The 18,494-nt window shown below is 44.2% G+C and overlaps 1 protein-coding gene across 8 annotated transcripts in view; it reads right to left on the reverse strand.

Annotated features, from left to right (window-relative positions):
* ZZEF1 (zinc finger ZZ-type and EF-hand domain containing 1) overlaps window positions 1-18,494 on the reverse strand; it is a 129,959-nt gene that overhangs the window by 104,863 nt on the left and 6,602 nt on the right. For 7 of the 8 annotated variants that reach the window (XR_014786139.1, XM_084822807.1, XM_084822806.1 and 4 more), the window contains exons 2-3: window positions 4,748-4,892; window positions 2,603-2,797 (exon numbers count right to left, since the gene is read on the reverse strand). Coding sequence is in view for 7 of the 8 variants with exons in the window: in XM_084822807.1 (XP_084678933.1) it covers window positions 2,603-2,797; window positions 4,748-4,892 (340 nt within the window). In the remaining variant the exon portion in view is untranslated. Of the gene's footprint in view, window positions 1-2,602; window positions 2,798-2,898; window positions 2,971-4,747; window positions 4,893-18,494 lie in introns of those variants that run through there. The other variant, XM_084822808.1, reaches the window with a different exon arrangement.

The raw sequence follows: 18,494 nt of genomic DNA on the forward strand, positions 1-18,494 counted from the left end.
TAACTCACAGTCTGATTGACTTCTGTTTCCTTTAGAGCCCTTTCCCGCTCTTTCACAAGGCACTCCATCACCTAAGTTCACTACTAGAAGAATGATAACAGTAAGCATTACCTACTCTCAGAGGAGCCCATCCTGAGCTTCTGCATGCACCTCTGATCCTGGGCATACCTCACTGACTGGATGGAAGCATGCCCAGAGTAGACAATCATACAGGGATGTGTCAGGCAAGCCTCTTCTGATGGTGGGTAATTCTGCTAAGGCTCTGCATTCTGAGTTTCTGAATCATCCCATCATGCCTTATGAGGGGATGCAGCACAATTACAGACACTCAGTGGAGGATGATTTGAAGGAGACAAAGGAAAGAAAAAGGGCAGCCCCCACATGAGGAAAAATGCCATGCCCAAGGTTAATCAGGCAAGGTCAGCGTTTACATTTTAACACATTTCAAATAGCTTTGCAAGGGGACGTAGTTCAGTAGGCAGGAAGCTGCATCACCTTCTGGCACTCCATTTGCAGAGAAGGATCTGACCGACCTTTTTTGTGGAAGGAGGTAAGGCTCAAGCAGTGATTCATGCAGACTCACCACAAAGCGGGCAACACATTTCAGTGGCGGGGGGGTGGGGGGGAGGGGAGCTGCCCTACAAAGTTGCCTCCAAGCAGACAGTCACTAATTCCCCAGAGTGCCTCATTCCAAGGGTAGCCTGGGGGGAAGTAGCTTCTACTACTCTACTCCACTATGTTCCTCAGAAAGGGGCACTGAGAAATCTGAAATGATGGCTGTCAGTCAACCATCCAGTGTTTGTAGAGAGATACATTAAATTTTGCTTACCCTTCCCAAAATCACACACCTTGAAAACCACCAAAGGGCTACAATTTCACAATCAATAGATCTATGAAATAGGGGTGGATGCCTTTCACCCACCCCTATTTTGCTGTTTCTGCTATAACTGCTTTTAAATTGTGCGTGTGTGGGGGGGGGGGGGATGTAGTTTTTGTTTGTTACTCTGAAGGTTATTTCAACATTTGTAAGCTGCCTTAAGTTTTAGAAACGCAAAAGAGGGGAGGGGGAGGTAATTTCACACCCACTTTTGCTGCCAAACCTCCCCCCACCACCAAAAAACCCCTCTAAACTTCAGCCCAGCACCAACAGTTTCTCAGGGGTGGGGCTCTCCATTAGTACTGGCAGTAAAAGTGTATTTCTTTATTAACTAAGGTTGTTTTTGATTTGTTCACTTGCTACTGCTGCAATTGACAGCAACTAGATTTGCAGTCTGGTCACTATTTTGTATCCTCCAAAAGACCGTGGATCTAGTGTTGTTTCAGGGCATGGTAGGGCAAAAATAGCAGCTGTCACACCCCAAAACGATGGGGAATATTCAGAGGAAATCCTACAAAGTGGCCACCTTGAGGGGTGGGGGTGAGAAAAAGTTAGAAATCTGAGTCTGTCCATCCTTTAATATCAGCATCTGAGGTCCTGCTCTGGGGACCAATACCTTCAGCAGTTAAGTGGGTGTCAACTGAGAATAGGGTCTTTTTTGTGGTGGCACCCCAAATGGAGAAAACCCTCCACAGAGTTATCCATTCTTTTATCCTTTAGGCAACATGTTAAAACGGCAGCATTGTCCCACCTATTTAGCAAATGATGGTTTTCATTGCAGCCACTATGGATTGTATATTTTGGATTGTTAGTCAGTTCTAGATGGATTTTGTTAGTTGTTTTATTCTCAGTAGTTTACTTAATAGTTAAATTTCTAGTCCCCCCACCATAAAAAAACAAACAATTCAGGCAACAAAAAACAAGCCAAAATTGAAGCAAATACATTCTGTTCATATTATTAAATTTAACAAGATCAGACTCAAAACAACTCAATCTCACTTAGTATCTGTGACCTTGTTCTAATAGCTGCAGCAAGGAATTGGGTTGTTTTTTAAGTGGTCATATTCGTATCTGTCATAGTGTAGAAATATAAAACTCATCAGAGCTTCCTGGATATAAACAAAGTACAGGTTCTGATATTCCTATAGGAATTGCAAGAAGGATATGACATAGTGTTTCTATTGCACCATTGCTACATGGACAATCTCCCAAGTGCCAGGAAAAACTGTTAAAACGGCTTTCTGTGACAGCTGATGGCAAATAATTTAGTGTGGCCATGGAAAAGGCTCTTCTATATTTGGGAATATTTAATATTGCCAAGTTCCAAATCAGCCTTGGGTTGTAAGCCAAGATACATTGGTGAGTAAAAGCAACAGTTCTGGAAGTTTATATCCAATAGTATTTGCTTGATACAAATATTCACTTTCTCCAATCCAACTGGAAGCAACTGATGTAGTGAGAAGTCAAATGAGTTGACTTTATTATTATTGACAGATTTCAATGATGAAGGCATAATGATCAATTAAAATCAAGAATAAATAACCAAGATCAGTGGAAGACAAATAAAGACACAGCCAATGTGTAATTTCAAAGGACCATGCAATAATTTCCAAAGAACAAATCCAAGTGTTTTATTCTGATTTTGAAAGCTGCTTTGGAGGCTTGCTAGCAGAAACGCAGGATGTGTTTTAAGCAAGTAAGCAAAAGACAAATAAATTCCAATACCCTTTTCTTTTAGGAGGAGTCGGTCTAAAGAATCCTTGAGTACAGAAGAACGCATAGTGCAAATATTGTTGAAATACTCCAAGACTGGATATGGGATGACGGTGCTGGCGATACGGTGCCGATGTAGGAATCTCAGAATCATGGAAGCATGAAGACTAAGGCGCTCGTTCGATTCTGAAAATATGTCTATAAAACCTTGAGATAGAGAAGGAGAGTTGCTTAGGCCAGTACATTCAAATATTACTAGAGAAAACCCATTTTGTGCTCCAGTTAGTAATGCCATATTTCGGACTTACCCAACCAGGCGCCCTCCAGATGTGTTAGGACTGCAACTCACATAGGTCCCAGCCAACATGGCCAACAGCCATCTGGAAGACACCAGATTAGGGGCTGCCATACTTCTTTCCCTTCCCTCTGACTCTTGATAGGCTGAGAGGAGATCAGCTAATAAACCCCATTCCAAATAGAAAATGCCAAGGAGATTTCAAACTGCATGAGGGGAACAGGGGTGGGGGGAAGATTCTTGACAAAACATGTGACGGGTTTTAGATTTAAATGCAAGCACTGCAAATCCATAGGTAACGTTTTGCTGTTTTGGATTCTGCCTACTGTTGTTCAGCAAGTGCCCATATGTCCTATCAGTGACTTTATCCAAGCACCACCCTACCGCACCACCAAAAAAAAGAACCAGCAGTTCTATTTCATTAACATGCTGATTTGACAATTAGGGCCTAGTTTGCATAAACTATGCTAGAATAATAATGCCTGAAACCATTATAATGGTGATTGCTTTAATGTTTTTCTAAACATAAAAAATTGTTGTACTAGTGGATGTTTCTATGATGAACTACTTTCGTAAGCCCTATTAGGGATGGAACAGCAAGGTATAAATATTTTATTTGATAAAATTAAAATTTCAACTTCTGGTTTGTTTGCAAGTTTCAAGAGTCTTTCAAAAGACTAAGATGAGATAGATGCTTGCCGTGAGCAAAATCACAGCTGAGAGGAGACCTCCCCCATCCCAATTCCTGCCTCCGATTTCCTCCTTCAGTTCCTGGTTTGCAGTAACCATAATTTGCAATGATGCCCATGGTTTGCCTAAACAAGGAAGCAAGGAGGAGAATCGGAGCAAGAGGAGAGGAAACAGGGAGGCACACTTGAACCTAAGGTACAGACCAATGGTCAAACCATGGCTTGGCCTTTTGGGGAGTCAAGCCCTTATCAGAACCTGAACAGCTGAACTGAACTGGAAAAAGCCTGGTTTAAGCCGGTAGCAGTGTTTTCTATGTTGTCTGATTTCACAAGAAGCCTCAATTCCTGGAAATCTTGGCTTTCACATTTTAAAAGTTCCTAGCCCTGAGTTTTGGAGTTCCGTAAGAAAGGTTGTCACAGAGTGGAAGGCCAGGATCTCTTCTCAATCGTCTCAGAGTGCAGGACACGGAATAATGGGATCAATTTCCAGGAAGCCAGATTCTGGCTGAACATCAGGAGAAACTTCCTGACTGTTAGCACAATACAACAATGGAACCAATTCCCTAGGGAGGTAGTAGGCTCTCCCACACTGGAGGCATTCAGGATGAGGCTGGACAGTCGTCTGTCAGGGATGCATTGACTTGGACTCCAGCATTGAGCAGGGAGTTGGACTCGAGGGTCTTATAGGCCCCTTCCAACCCCACTATTCTATGATTCTATAATAGCTTTTTTCCATGAAATTAAAGGAGATACAATGCAGGCATGAGAGATACAATTCTTTTCCACTACTGTCTCTGTTCAGAGGTTTGGGTAGTGCTTCAAAAATCTGAAAAACATGTTTGACCACAGATGGTAGTCAGCGTTTACACCCCATAAAAAGACCTTAGGATCCTTAAAAACTGTCCATTCTAATTCAGTACTATATGTCCTAAATGCTAATGATGATCAAAGGTCTCAGGGCACGGTCTCCACTGGCCTATCTACCCAAGGTGCTTTAACTGAAGATGCCAGGCATTGATCCTGTCGCTTTCTGCATGCAAAGCATTGGCTCTTCCAGCAAAGTTCTGATATGCCAGGTTAAGTCTTGGCATACCTCCCCATCCCAAAATCCATAACATCAGTCTCTGAGCCCAAGGGGTGGCATATCTCTTCCACTTTTTCCCTTTTTCTTACCTGGAACGAGCAAACAAGCCTGCAGCTGCCTGATCACGTGACTGAGCTCTCCTTGTAGATTGGCTCCACTGGAGTTCTTGAGAACCTCAAGCATGTTCTCCACATCCACTGTGCCATCTCCCTCAGCATCAAACTGAGCAAAGGCCTGAAGAAGAGAAAAGAGGATCAGCAGTGAAGATGAGCAAGGAGGGAAAATCCCTGTTTTATCATGCCCACCGCTTCTTAAAGACAGGCAATTTGCAATGACAGAAAACGTTATTCCATTGGCAAGCTGGCATTAAATTGGTTGGGATTTAGGCAGGGCATCCCATCGTCTGCAGTGAATTCTCAGGGTTTATTACTTCACAAGTAGGTTTAATGGAGCACGCTGCCAATCCATCTTACTGAAAAAGCCTGAAGACACAGCATATCCACTCCAAACCTACTTTACCCTAAGCTGGTGTGTGTTAAAGAGTAGCCTTAAGCCGCTGGCATGGCTAACTGTGGGAGATTCCGTTCCTAGCTTTGGGACTTGGGGCCTGGCTCCAGATTCCTGCTAAAACCAGGGACTCACAGGGTTGCACTGAACCACTTGCTATCCCTTAGCCTTAGTGCCTTATCTGTGAAATGGACCAAAACCTTCTGTAAAACTTGACTGTGAAGATGCCCAGAAGAAGAGTATAAATCACAGTGCTCTAAAAGCAACAGAAATAGTACCACCAACCACAATTCCCGATAGTAATATGCACATAACAATTGGTTCCAGCGAGGTTGTCTGTTTTCCCCACTTTCTTCTCTGGCACCTGCTGTTTCTGGCTCACATGCACTCATTATATCTATGAGACTTCCAAGTTTCTGACACGCTAAAAGCACCCTGGACTTTGTCATTTCTGCATGGTGAGCCTTCCTTCTAATTGCATCCCTTCAAAACATAATCTGGGACTAAGCATAAGAGAACTCAAAGTACTGAAATCACACCTCATAGGAGAGCAACTGGAAGATGTATTCACCATGCAAAGATGACACATCTCCTGCTTCTAGGGTCTTTCGTATATCAAAAGCTAACACACACAAAACTTGACTGAAGTTTGGTAAGTTGTCGCCAAGGGACAGTACTGCAGCCGAACCAAAGAGAGATGGGCTCACACTTCCCCCTGCAACTGATACCTGCCCTTCGCCGAAAGAATTCACTTCCAGAGAATATGACTGCCCAACTGCAGAGCTGCCGGGTACAAATGCTTCTGGAAATAAAGGCTGCCAACTTCCCCCATCTCTGCAATTAAAGCTGACTACAAGCCACAGGTCCTCCTCCACGCAAAGGAAGTTTGAATAAACTCGCACAGGTTTGAGGAGAGTCTCGTACAACAAACAAGGCAATACCTTTGTTTAAATTGTGCTATTTGGGAGGCAACTTAGCCAACACCACTCTGGTTGCCAACACAAACTTCACAGTCCAGTGCTGTGGTTAGGTGCATGACGACTAGCACAGCTTCTTCTGACCTTTGGCACAAGAAGATAATCCATCTCCATTTACAAGCAGCATTATCAGCAAATATGTACCCACCACGTGGAACAATTTACAGACTGAGGCACAGAAAGATCTGATACAGCAGTGATCTAAAGCACAAAAATATATGTTTTGCCACTTTTAAAATGGCAGTGTTAGCTCACGCAGTTGGCCTTGATTCTTCACTCCGATAGCATGTATATTCAAACAAAACAAGTATTCGTAAACAGGGGGAATCGGGGTTGAACAGTAAACTGTGGGGCTAAGTTGGGAAGAGCCTATTATGTATTTATTGTAACTATTTTTATACTGCCCTTCAATCATATTCCCAAGGCAGTTCACAAACAAGAATAAAAAAATTCAAATTTAAATACAAAAACATAATAAACTAAAAGGCCATAACATGAAAAGAGCAGGATAGACAAGTCAGAAGTATTACAACTGCTTCCAATAAGCTCTGCAGGATATAAAGGACAATCAGGTAGGCAGCAGGAGAACCATTCCACAACAAGGATGCTACCACCAAGAAAGCCTTCTCACTGGAGGCCGCACGCCTTACCTCAGATGGTGGAGGCACCGCAGGAGGTTGATGTGCATGTAGGTATGCATGGAGACAGATGTTCCTTCAAATGCCCTGGGCCTAAGCCACAAAGCACTTTTCAAGATAGAAAATAGTACTTTGAACTGTACCCAGACACAATCCAGGAGCCAGTGCAGTTGGCTTCGTACAGGCATAATATGATTGTATCATATTCTCCTTCTCAAGCTGGGGAGAGGTAACAAACAGCGTATCGCAGGGCTCAGTCCTGGGCCCAGTGCTCTTCAACATTTTTATTAATGACTTGGAGGAGGAGGTGCAGGGAATCCTGATCAAATTTGCAGATGACACAAAACTGGGTGGGATAGCTAATACCTTGGAAGATAGAAACAACATTCAAAGTGCTCCTGATAGACTGGAGCACTGGGCAGAAAACAACAGAATGACATTTAATAGGGATAAATGCCAAGTTCTGCACATAGGAAAAAGAAACCAAATGCACAGTTACAAGATGGGGGATACTTGGCTCGACAACACTACAAGCGAGAAGGATCTTGGAATTGTTGTCGATCACAAGCTGAATATGAGCCAACAATGTGATGTGGCTGCAAAAAAGGCCAATGCTCTTTTGGGTTGCATTTGCATAGCTTCCAAATGCCGGGAAGTACTAGTTCCCCTCTACTCAGCACTGGTTAGGCCTCATCTGGAGTACTGTGTCCAGTTCTGGGCACCACACTTTAAGAAGGGTGCAGACAAGCTGAAGAGGGTCCAGAGGAGGGCAACAAAGATGATCAGGGGACTGGAAGCAAAGCCCTATGAAGAGAGACTGAAGGAACTGGGTATGTTTAGCCTTGAGAAGACAGAGGGGAGATATGATAGCACTCTTCAAGTCCTCGAAAGGTTGTCACAGAGAAGAAGGCCAGGATCTCTTCTCGATCATCTCAGACTGCAGAGCATGGAATCATGGGCTCAAGTTCCAGGAAGCCAGATTCCAGCTGGACATCAGGAAGAATTTCCTGACTGTTAGAGCAATACGGCAATGGAACCCATTACCTAGGGAGGCAGTGGGCTCTCCCACACTGGAGGCATTCAAGACGAGGCTGGACTGCCATCTGTCAGGGATGCTCTGACTTGGATTCCTGCGTTGAGCAGGGGGTTAGACTCGATAGTCTTATAGGCCCCTTCCAACCCTACTACTCCATGATTCTATGATTGCAACACCTGGTCCCAGCTGGCAATCTGGCAGCCGCATTTTGCACTAGGAGGAGTGCAACTCCATCTAACACAGGATGGATGCCACATTCTTTGGCAGACACTTACCCCACACATGTTCCAGGTACTTGATAAACAATAAACCAATAAACAAACAAACAAACAAACAGAGGTGGCAGTGGAAGAGGAGGATGTTAAGTAAGGTGAAAGTAGGATGGTGCAGGCAAGGCCTGTAAAAGGTGGATCTTCAAGAAAAAGACTTGGAGAGATCTTTGACTGGGATGATGGATCAATGATATGAAAATATCTCAGTGATCTTCATTGCTCCTTAAAGTGGACTAGATGAGCCACCCATGCGCCACATCTCCTAATGGCAGGGTACAATTTGTTATAAAACACTGGAGACTTTTAACATATATCCTGCAATAAAAAGAATCCCTCACAGCTGTGAATGCTCTGACAGCCAATTTAGAAACTTCTAAAATAGCCCTCCGTAACCAAACAAGGGCTTGGAGGAAATGGAATTTGCTAAAGTAACTTGGGCTCCTGAGAACTGCAGCTTGTTATTAAACACACAGACTCCAGAGGGGTGGTCATGTTAGTCTGTTGCAGCAAGCACAACAAACTGTCTTGTGGGACCTTAGAGACTAACACATTTATTATGGCATATAAGCTTTTGTAGACACAGCCCACTCCAGATGCTTGAAGTGCTAACCTCAACTTGAGGCATACATCTGATAAAGTAGTGTCCACAAAAACTTATGTCATAATAAATGCCTTAGCCTTTTGTTGTTTTTATCAACAGGACTTTTGTTGTTTTTATAAGAGAACAGGTTTCTAGTACTCATGATTTCAGATAAATGTTTGGAAATGCACAAGCAAATGAGCTGAAAAATCTAAAGGGGATTATGGGGGTTGTAGTCCAATGCACCTTGAGGGTATCCAGTTGGTGAAGGTGCCCTAAGCTTTCAACTCAGGCGAAAGCAAGATGAATCCTTTCCTTGCCCACAGACACCACAGGTGGCCGAAACATTTTGGGAAATCTCAAAGGCTGCTGTCATACCACACTGCAAACCATCAAGTATGCTTCATAACTTTTCAAAATCTATTCTTATCACAGAACCTGCCCTGCCTTAGTGTAAAGGACACTTCCCTCCTCCACCCTGGTAGAATTATTTGAAATATCTATACTCCACCCTGTAAATTCAGGGGTTGGGCAAGTCCAAGCATTTCACGGTCAATTGATAAAGTCACTACAAAACACTATTAAGGATGCAACCCTATGCATGTTTAGACAGAAAGAGGTCCTACAACTGGTTGGGGCATGCTGGGAGTTGTAGGACTTCTCTGTCTGAACATGCATAGGATTGCACCCTAACAGAATTAAATCATAATCACCAAAATGATTATACGGAATAAGTACAATGTAGGAACCCGTTAAATATTCTAGTTGAATGGGGGAATGCAAGCTTATGTGCATCACTCTTCCCCCCTCCCCTACAGTGAAGTTAAGGAACAGTTTTAGGGCTGATGTACTTCCTCCACACTCTTGATCCATGCCCTCACCACAAAGAAGCTTTCCCTTTCTCTAGAAGCTTCAATACCCATAGCAAGGGGAAGTGGTCTTACATTCTAACGTTGGGGTTTCTTCAACCTTCTACACCTGCCTTGCCCAATCTGGTGCATTCCAGATGTGTTGGACTGCAACTCCCATAATTCCTAGTCAGCATGGCCATTGCTGACTGGGAATGGTAGGGGCTGCAGTCCAACACATCTGGAGGCCAACAGGATGGTGAAGGCTGTTTTGCACACAGCAAGGGAAATAGAACATGAGCACAAACCCTCCTCAAAAGTAACATTTGAACAAGCCTGGATATTCTTTGACTTCCTTTATAAAGCAAGTACCAACATGCACTGATGAGCTTCTCTGGGGAGGGAATTCCAGAATAACACCCTTAGAATCATAGAATAGTAGGGTTGGAAGGGGCCTATAAGACCCTCGAGTCCAACCCCCTGCCCAATGCAAGAATCCAAGTCAAAGCATCCCTGACAGGTGGCTGTTCGGCCTCATCTTGAATGCCTCCAGTGTGGAAGAGCCCACCACCTCCCTAGGTAATGGGTTCCACTGTCATATTGCTCTAACAGTCAGGAAATTCTTCCTGATGTCCAGCTGGAATCTGGCTTCCTGGCACTTGAGCCCATGATTTCATGTCTTACACTCTGGGATGATCAAGAAGAGATCCTGGCCTTCCTCTCTGTGACCACCTTTCAAGTACTTAAAGAGCGCTATTATATCTCCCCTCAGTCTTCTCTTTCCAAGGCCAAACATGCCCAGTTCTTTCAGTCTCTCCTCATAGGGCTTGCTGATATCATCATGGGGATTGCTACGTTAAGGCCTCCCTATATTATCGTAATGGGACAATTTGGGCCTGTGAAGGTTTGAGGCTACAGAAGCAAAGGGGAAAAAGGTCAGGCTTAGAGGCCTGGAGTTTTCTGTTGGGCAGGGTAACCCTGAGAAGAGTAGTTTCATTTCTCCAATTAAGTGTCAGTTTCATTTCTCCACCTAAGTTTAATTTCTTCAGGTTTGAAGCAGTACTTTAGGTTTTGAAGGAGGAGGGTATATAAAGAGAGGGCGAGAGCCAGTAAAAGTCAGAAAGACCAGGCTGCAGCCAGAGCAAGAGCAAGTCAGGAAGACCAGAGCCTGAAATGAGAGCAGGGTCTGAAGAGTGAGCAGGAAGAAGCAGCCTAGAAAAGTCTAAGGACAACTAGGGTAAAGGAACTTGCATTTTGCAAATTTTATTTTCTGTTAATGCCTTTTGTATCACTCACCTCTACTGTGTAAATTTGTAATTTTTAGTTGAAATTAATTTGCTTTATATCTACTAGGGGAAGTTTAAAAGAAGGAAGGTGGAACTCTTAAGAAGGCAAGAGAGCCTTGAGGCATTGCTCAAGGGGCCCAGGTCGCAAGAGGAACCTTGACGGCCCATATGAGAATGTCTACCATGAATGCTTAGACTGGTTACTAGTGTGATTTTGGGCTACTACTACTAAAATGTGACCTAACAATAGGGGCCAAAGCTTCAAATCTATTAAAAGATTTTAGTCTTTTTTAAATGTTCCAAGTCATGTGGGCACTTTCACAAAATGGCTGCCACAAGGGAGGCTTCTCATTCACAAAATGGCTACATGACGTGATCAGCCACGAAGCACCCATTTCCCAGAAGAGGTGATGCTAAAAGAAAACCAACTTAACCAAAACCTATGTACAAAGCAGAGGTGGGTTCTGAGTTCCAAAACACAAAAGCATTCTTTTGAACCCACAGGTTTATGTTCCAGCACCCATCTCACAGAAGGCAAATTGAGTCTCAGGGACAAGTAGCTTGGTCAAGAAACTGAGCATAAGGCAGAAGTGGGATCTGAGCCCCAAATGTCAAATCATATATTTTACCCCCACAACACAACACAAAATACCCATTTCATAGAAGGTAAATTGGTGATTCTTGTATAAACCTGCCTACACCCACCCATGGTGTACCCAGCAGCAACAAAACCAGGCAAACCTGCACACACCACACCAGGCAATGGCAAAACACACAACACCAAAACAAACCAGCTAACGCACAAACACATTTTAAAAACAGGCAACCTCTCCACACACAGCACAGGCAAAACATGCCCTTTGCTCCCAAACACCCCTTTAACCTCCAGAGATGCTCCACGCCACCCTCTCTAACCCCTGAGGAGACTCCCTACCAGAAGCAGCATCACCCCAGCTTACTTTTTTATTTTTTCTGGGTGCACTTCAAAACGAAGTACTGGGCTGCAGCCGCCCACCATTTTTAATCTTGGACATAAAAATGGAGCGGCGCTAGAAACTGGCACTTCACTTGGAAGCATGTCGACCTCCCAGTTAATTTTTTAAAATTTAAAAAATCAAGAGAAGCAGGGAGCCCAATGGGCATTAAGGAGAAGTAGCTGTCTGCGGGCATAAGTGAATAATCCATTGGGATATGCAGAGATTGTTCACACACACAGGAAAATCCAACTCAAGACCGAAAACATATTTCCAGAACTAGCTTAAAGCAATAGTCTTAAAGATGAGCTAGGTTTGAGGGCCTGATTTAAATGTAAATGAGGACAGTTGATGAGGACACATATGTAGGGGGACCCTCGAAGGTTTGCTTCCAAGCTAAATCTGGCTTTGCCTTCATGTCATCATGGTTTTATTTAACAGCCTATTTAACTGGATTTCAAGTAAGGTAAATGTATCAGTTCCTATCATTTCCAGCCAACATGGCCATGGGAAATTGTGGGAGCTGCAGACCAACACATCTGGAGGGCATCAAATTGGGCAAGACTTATGAAACAATTGATGGCACACTCCCTATGCTGCGTTTTGCTTCGTTTATCAGCACCCATTTGTTTGGATTTTCAGAAAAGGATCTGGGGGGGGGGGTGTCCACGACAACGGAAGGAGAAGGAAGGAGTGGCTTACCCACACTTTCCAAGGAGCCGGTTTTGGTCCAGGCAGGGCTCCACAAGTGAGTGCATCGCACCATTCTAGGTCACTTCACAGAACGTACTTGGGGGGGGGGGGGTTGGACTGAATGTCATCTGACTGGGAAGGGCTGCTCAACCAAAAGAGGCTCTCCCCCCATGCTCTCCCCCCCCCCGAACTACAAGCTTCACTGAGCACAATGGGAGTTACTTCTGAGTAGGCACACTTTGTGCTGGGAAAGACACGCAGGGGAAACCAAGCCCCTTCCTAACCCAATGGTGTGCAGGATCGCTGTAACGAATGTGCGTATTAGTGACCTCGAATGTGCGCATTCAGGGTACAAGCCTCATTGACCAGAAGCGGAGTGACTTCTGAGTAGACACACGTGCTGGGAAAGACACAGGGAAAACCAGCCCCCTTTCTAACCTGATGCTGTGTGGGACTGGAATGATTGAAAGTGGAAGTAGTTGCTTCCAAATGGCAATAAACCAAACACTGGAGAATCGCTGCTTTGGGAAAGTGCTTTACAGGCTTTAGGGAATTAGTGTTTTAAAATGTACTATTTCAACGAGGGGGGGGTGTTTCTCTGTAAATTCTGATGTGCACATTCAGGGGACAAGCTTCATTGACCAGAAGGGGGGTTACTTCTGAGTAGACACACTTTGTGCTGAGAACGACAGAGGGGAAAGCAGCCCCCTTTCTAACCTGATGCTGCACAGGATTGGGATGACTGAAGGTGGAAGTAGTTACTTCCGAATGGCAATAAACCAAACACTGGAGAATCGCTGCTTCAAGAAAGCACTTCACAGACTTTAGGGAATTAGTGCTTTAAAATGTACTATTTCAATTGTGTGTGGGGGGGATCTCTTTAAATTCTCATGTGCACATTCAAGGGACAAGCCTCACTGACCACAATGGGAATTACTTCTGAGCAGACACACATATGTTTCTGCTGGGAAACACACAGGAAACACCCCTTGACCGGGATCACGGTGAAAGACACACCCCTGGGCAAGGCTAGCATACCCAAGATAAATGTGGGGATTGGGGCACAAGACAACTATACCAGGGAGAACCCAACTAAAGGAAAAGAATCAGACTTCAAGCAGTCTCAGGAAATCTGTTTTTTCCGTGACAAGCTCCAGGGTGGCTGCTCGATGGCTACAACATCATATATCCCTAACGACCTCCAAATACAGCCAGCTCGGAGTAAATTGCTGGTGGAGACACTCCCCAGGATATATACACAAGCGAGCATGAGTTACAAAAGGCAGAGAGCTCTGTCATTTGCTAAGGCTTGAGGGCAACCTAAATCAAACAACTTTCTTGCCTGAGTAACAGGAGGTCATGTTTCCCAACAGGGTGTTGTCCTCTGAACCTTCGCCCAGAAGCAATGATTACGGTACTATTAACATTAGATGTTACATAGAGGTGAAATCTTCCACACCCTCTCCAGCTGAGGCAATACAGGTTTGTCTGCACGTTCAATTTCACGTTCCAGGAAGGTTTTCACAAGTTACCCATAAATTGTTTTTTTGCGTTTTCCACATTTACAATATAAATTTAGAATCAACAATTTCCGGACTAGAATGTGTATTGAATTTCAGAGTGAGCCTCTTACATTTTCTACCTTAAATTATAAGGCACTAAGGCTGCAGTCCTATGCATGTTTAGACAGAAAAAAAGTCCTACAACTCCCAGCATTTCCCAGCCAGTGATGCTGGCTGAGGAATGCTAAAAACTGAAGGACTTTTTCTGTGTAATCATGCATAGGATTGCGCCTTAAAAAGTGGGATATTCCAAACTATTATGTCGCTAGCATCACTTATGAAAAAAAACTTTATCTCAGTTGTGGGTAAACTTTGCTGTGAAACTTTCATTTTTACAGGGAGAATTCTTTCATACTTCCCATAATTAGTTGTTTGCCAAAGCAATGGTCTATTCTAGTGACATTTCATTTCATCCATTATATTTCTATGCCGCCCCATAGCCAAAGCTCTCTCGGACATGATCCTTGGACTCACGTGCTTCTGAAGTCCTGAACTGTGGAGAAGAGCCAACACAAAATTGACTTTGCATTCTTACGCAATAACAACTTCAGTTTAGAAGCTCTCTTTATGCATGCATATCATACTAGATTTTTTTAAAAACTCTTTCCTGAGCAGCAGCTTCCACACTGCATTCTGCCTTTTAAATGTTGGGTGTGAGGGGGGAATTAAAAGCTCCACTATGCACATTAACCCACACACACTCCTCTGGATTGGCCACTGTATTAAACAGCATGGCCAAGATGTTTCTTTGGGATTACATTCCTCCCACAGCTGCAGGTTATTTATGGCCATGTGTCATACGGGTAAAAGTTGCTTGCTGCAGTACAGCGAGATGAAACAAAATATGTGCTGTTGATACCCCAAGATCCCATAGCTCCAAAATATATTTGACACAATGCACTCTCCTCACTAGTTTCTTCCCTCCACTCAAGCCCACATTGATACTGATGTTCCACGGATTCCATCAAGCTGCTTCTCATCTAGATACACTAACCAGGCCAGCTGCCCAGGTCCTCAAAATGGTCATCCTTTGACGTTTGTGAGCACCTCCTCATAAAAAAATTATTTGCAGCCCTTCCCAGCCTCCCATGCAGAGCCCTTGTTGAAGACAGGAGACTCTGGTTCATATCCAACCTCAGCCCAAGGATCACAAGTCATGTTTCTCACCCTCAGGAGATTATTTCAAAATGCAGCTGCTTAGTTTGCAAGGTGATAAAATAACAGAGAGAAAAGAATATACAAATCTATGGTGCATCCACACATGGAATACTGTGTACAGTTCTGGTCACCTAAAACTGGATATTATGGAGTTGGAAAGGGTGCAGAAAAGGGCAACTAAAATAATCAAGGGGATGAAGCAACTCTTTTTGTGAGCTAAACATCTGGGGCTGTTTTGCTTAGAAAAAGGCGAGTAAGGCGAGCACATGATAGAGGTGCACAAAATTATGCATGGTGTGGAGAAAGTGGATAGGGAGACATTCTTCTCCCTCTCTCATCATATCAGAACCCACTGGGGTCATCCCATGAAGCTGGTTGATGGGAGATTCCAGACAGATAAAAGGACTTCTTCACACAGCACAGAGTTAAGCTATGGAGTTTGCTACTACAAGATGTAGTGACAGCTACAATTTGGATGGCTTTGAAAGGGGATTAGACACATTCATAGAATCATAGAATAGTAGGGTTGGAAGGGGCCTACAAGGCCATCGAGTCCAACCCCCTGCTCAATGCAGGAATCCAAGCCAGAGTATCCCCGACAAATGGCTGTCCAGCCTCGTCTTGAAGGCCTCCAGTGTGGGAGAGCCCACCACCTCCCCAGGTAATTGGTTCCATTGTCGTATTGCTCTGACACTCAGGAAGTTTTTCCTGATGTTCAGCCGGAATCTGGCTTCCTGTAACTTGAGCCCATTATTCTGTGTCCTGCACTCTGGGATGATCAAGAAGAGATCCTGGCCTTCTTCTCTGTGACAACCTTTCAAGTACTTGAAGAGTGCTATCATATCTCCCCTCAGTCTTCTCAAGGCTAAACATGCCCAGTTCTTTCAGTCTCTCTTCATAGGGCTTTGTTTCCAGTCCCCTGATCATCTTTGTTGCCCTCCTCTGAACCCTCTCCAGTTTGTCTGCATCCTTCTTAAAGTGTGGTGCCCAGAACTGGACACAGTACTCCAGATGAGGCCTAACCAGTGCTGAGTAGAGGGGAACTAGTACTTCCCGGGATTTGGAAGCGATGCTTCTATGAATGCAGCCCAAAAGAGCATTGGCCTTTTTTGCAGCCACATCATATTGTTGGCTCATATTCAGCTTGTGATCGACAACAATTCCAAGATCCTTCTCGCTCGTAGTGTGGTTGAGCCACGTATCCCCCATCTTATAACTGTGCATTTGGTTTCTTTTTCCTAGGTGCAGAACTTGGCATTTGTCCCTATTAAATGCCATTCTGTTGTTTTCTGCCCAGCGCTCCAGTCTATCCAGATCACTTTGAATTTTGTTTCTGTCTTCCAAAGTATTAGCTATCCCACCCAATTTTGTGTCATCTGCAAATTTGATCAGCATTCCCTGTACCTCCTCCTCCAAGTCATTAATAAAAATGTTGAAGAGCACTGGGCCCAGGACTGAGCCCTGCGGTACCCCACTCGTTACCTCTCCCCAGCTTGAGAAGGTCCCATTGATAAGCACTCTTTGAGTCCGATTCTGTAGCCAACTGTGGATCCACCGGATCGTTGTTTCATCTAGCCCACTTCGAGCTAGTTTGCTCATCAGGATATCATGGGGCACTTGGTCGAAAGCTTTGCTGAAGTCGAGGTATATGATGTCTACAGCATTCCCACGGTCTACAAGGGAGGTTACTTGATCAAAAAATGAGATCAGATTTGTCTGGCAGGACTTGTTTTCGACAAATCCATGTTGGCTTCGAGTAATCACGGCATTGTTGTCAAGGTGCTCCCATATGGATTGCTTTATGATCTGCTCCAGAATTTTCCCAGGGATTGATGTCAGACTGACTGGTCTGTAGTTCCCAGGTTCCTCCTTTTTACCCTTTTTGAAGATAGGGACAACGTTAGCCCTCCTCCAGTCATCTGGCACTTCCCCCGTCCTCCATGATTTCTCAAAGAGAATAGACAGCGGTTCTGAGAGTTCTTCTGCCAGTTCCTTTATGACTCTAGGATGCAGTTCATCTGGCCCTGGAGATTTGAACTCAAAGTAATTAGGTGTTCCTTGACCATATGCCTGTCGATCTCAAGCTGCAATCCTGCCCCTTCAGCCTGTACTTCGCCTTTGCCAGGGGGGTCATAGACCCTCTTTTGGGAGAAGACTGAGCCAAAGTAGGAATTGAGCACCTCTGCCTTTTCTTTGTCATCTGTTATCATTTTGCCATCCTTATTTAATAGCTGAACCACCATTTCTTTCCTCTGCCTTTTACTATGCACGTAGCTGAAGAAAGCCTTTTTGTTGCTTTTAACATCCCTTGCTAACCTCAGCTCGTTCTCAGCTTTAGCCTTCCTGACGCCATCCCTGCAATTCTGTGCTATCTGCCTGTACTCTTCCTTTGTTACTTGGCCTTCTTTCCACTTCCTATATGTGTCCTTTTTTGTTTGCAGGTCATCCCTAAGCTTTTTGTGAAGCCACATTGGCTTCTTCTGTTGTCTTCCACCTTTTCTTCTTGTTGGAATTGTTTGTGATTGTGCCTTGAGAATTTCCTTTTTTAAAAGCTCCCACCCATCTTGGACTCCTTTTCTCACTAGCATCGCTTGCCATGGGACCTTACTGATCATTGTTCTGAGTTTATGAAAATCAGCTTTCCTAAAATCCAGGGTACGCATTTGACTACACTCGGCTTTTGCTTCCCTTAGAACCAAGAACTCAAGTACAACATGGTCGCTTTCCCCCAGAGTTCCTGTAACTGCTACTTTATCCACTAAGTCATCTCTGTTGGTTAGGATCAAGTCAAGGATAGCCGATCCTCTAATTCCTTCCTCTACTTTCTGTAGGAGGAAGTTATCCGCCACACAAGTCAGGAATTTCCTGGAGGGGCGGTGTTTTGCAGAATTTGTCTCCCAACAAATATCGGGGAAATTGAAGTCCCCCATTACTACATCATGCTTCCTTAAAACATTGGCTATTTGCTTTTCAAAAGTTTCATCCTTGTCTTCTCCTTGATTGCGTGGCCGGTAGTAGACTCCGACCACCAGGTTCCTTTTATTCTTTGCTCCATTTATTTTGATCCAGATGCTCTCGATGGGGCTACCAAGCTCATCCTCCTGTATTTCTGTGCAGAGATATGTATTTTTCACATACAGTGCAACCCCACCTCCCTTTCTGTTCCTCCTGTTCTTTCTGAACAAGTTATATCCTTCAATTGCTGTATTCCAGTCATGAGAGTCATCCCACCAAGTCTCAGTTATACCTATCAGGTCATAATTTCCCTCTTGTATTAAGAGTTCAAGTTCGTTCTGTTTGTTTCC

This window comes from Heloderma suspectum, chromosome 16 (genome assembly GCF_057233095.1).
Source record: "Heloderma suspectum isolate Gila_16-S chromosome 16, 16-S_ref, whole genome shotgun sequence".
NCBI lineage: Eukaryota > Metazoa > Chordata > Lepidosauria > Squamata > Helodermatidae > Heloderma > Heloderma suspectum.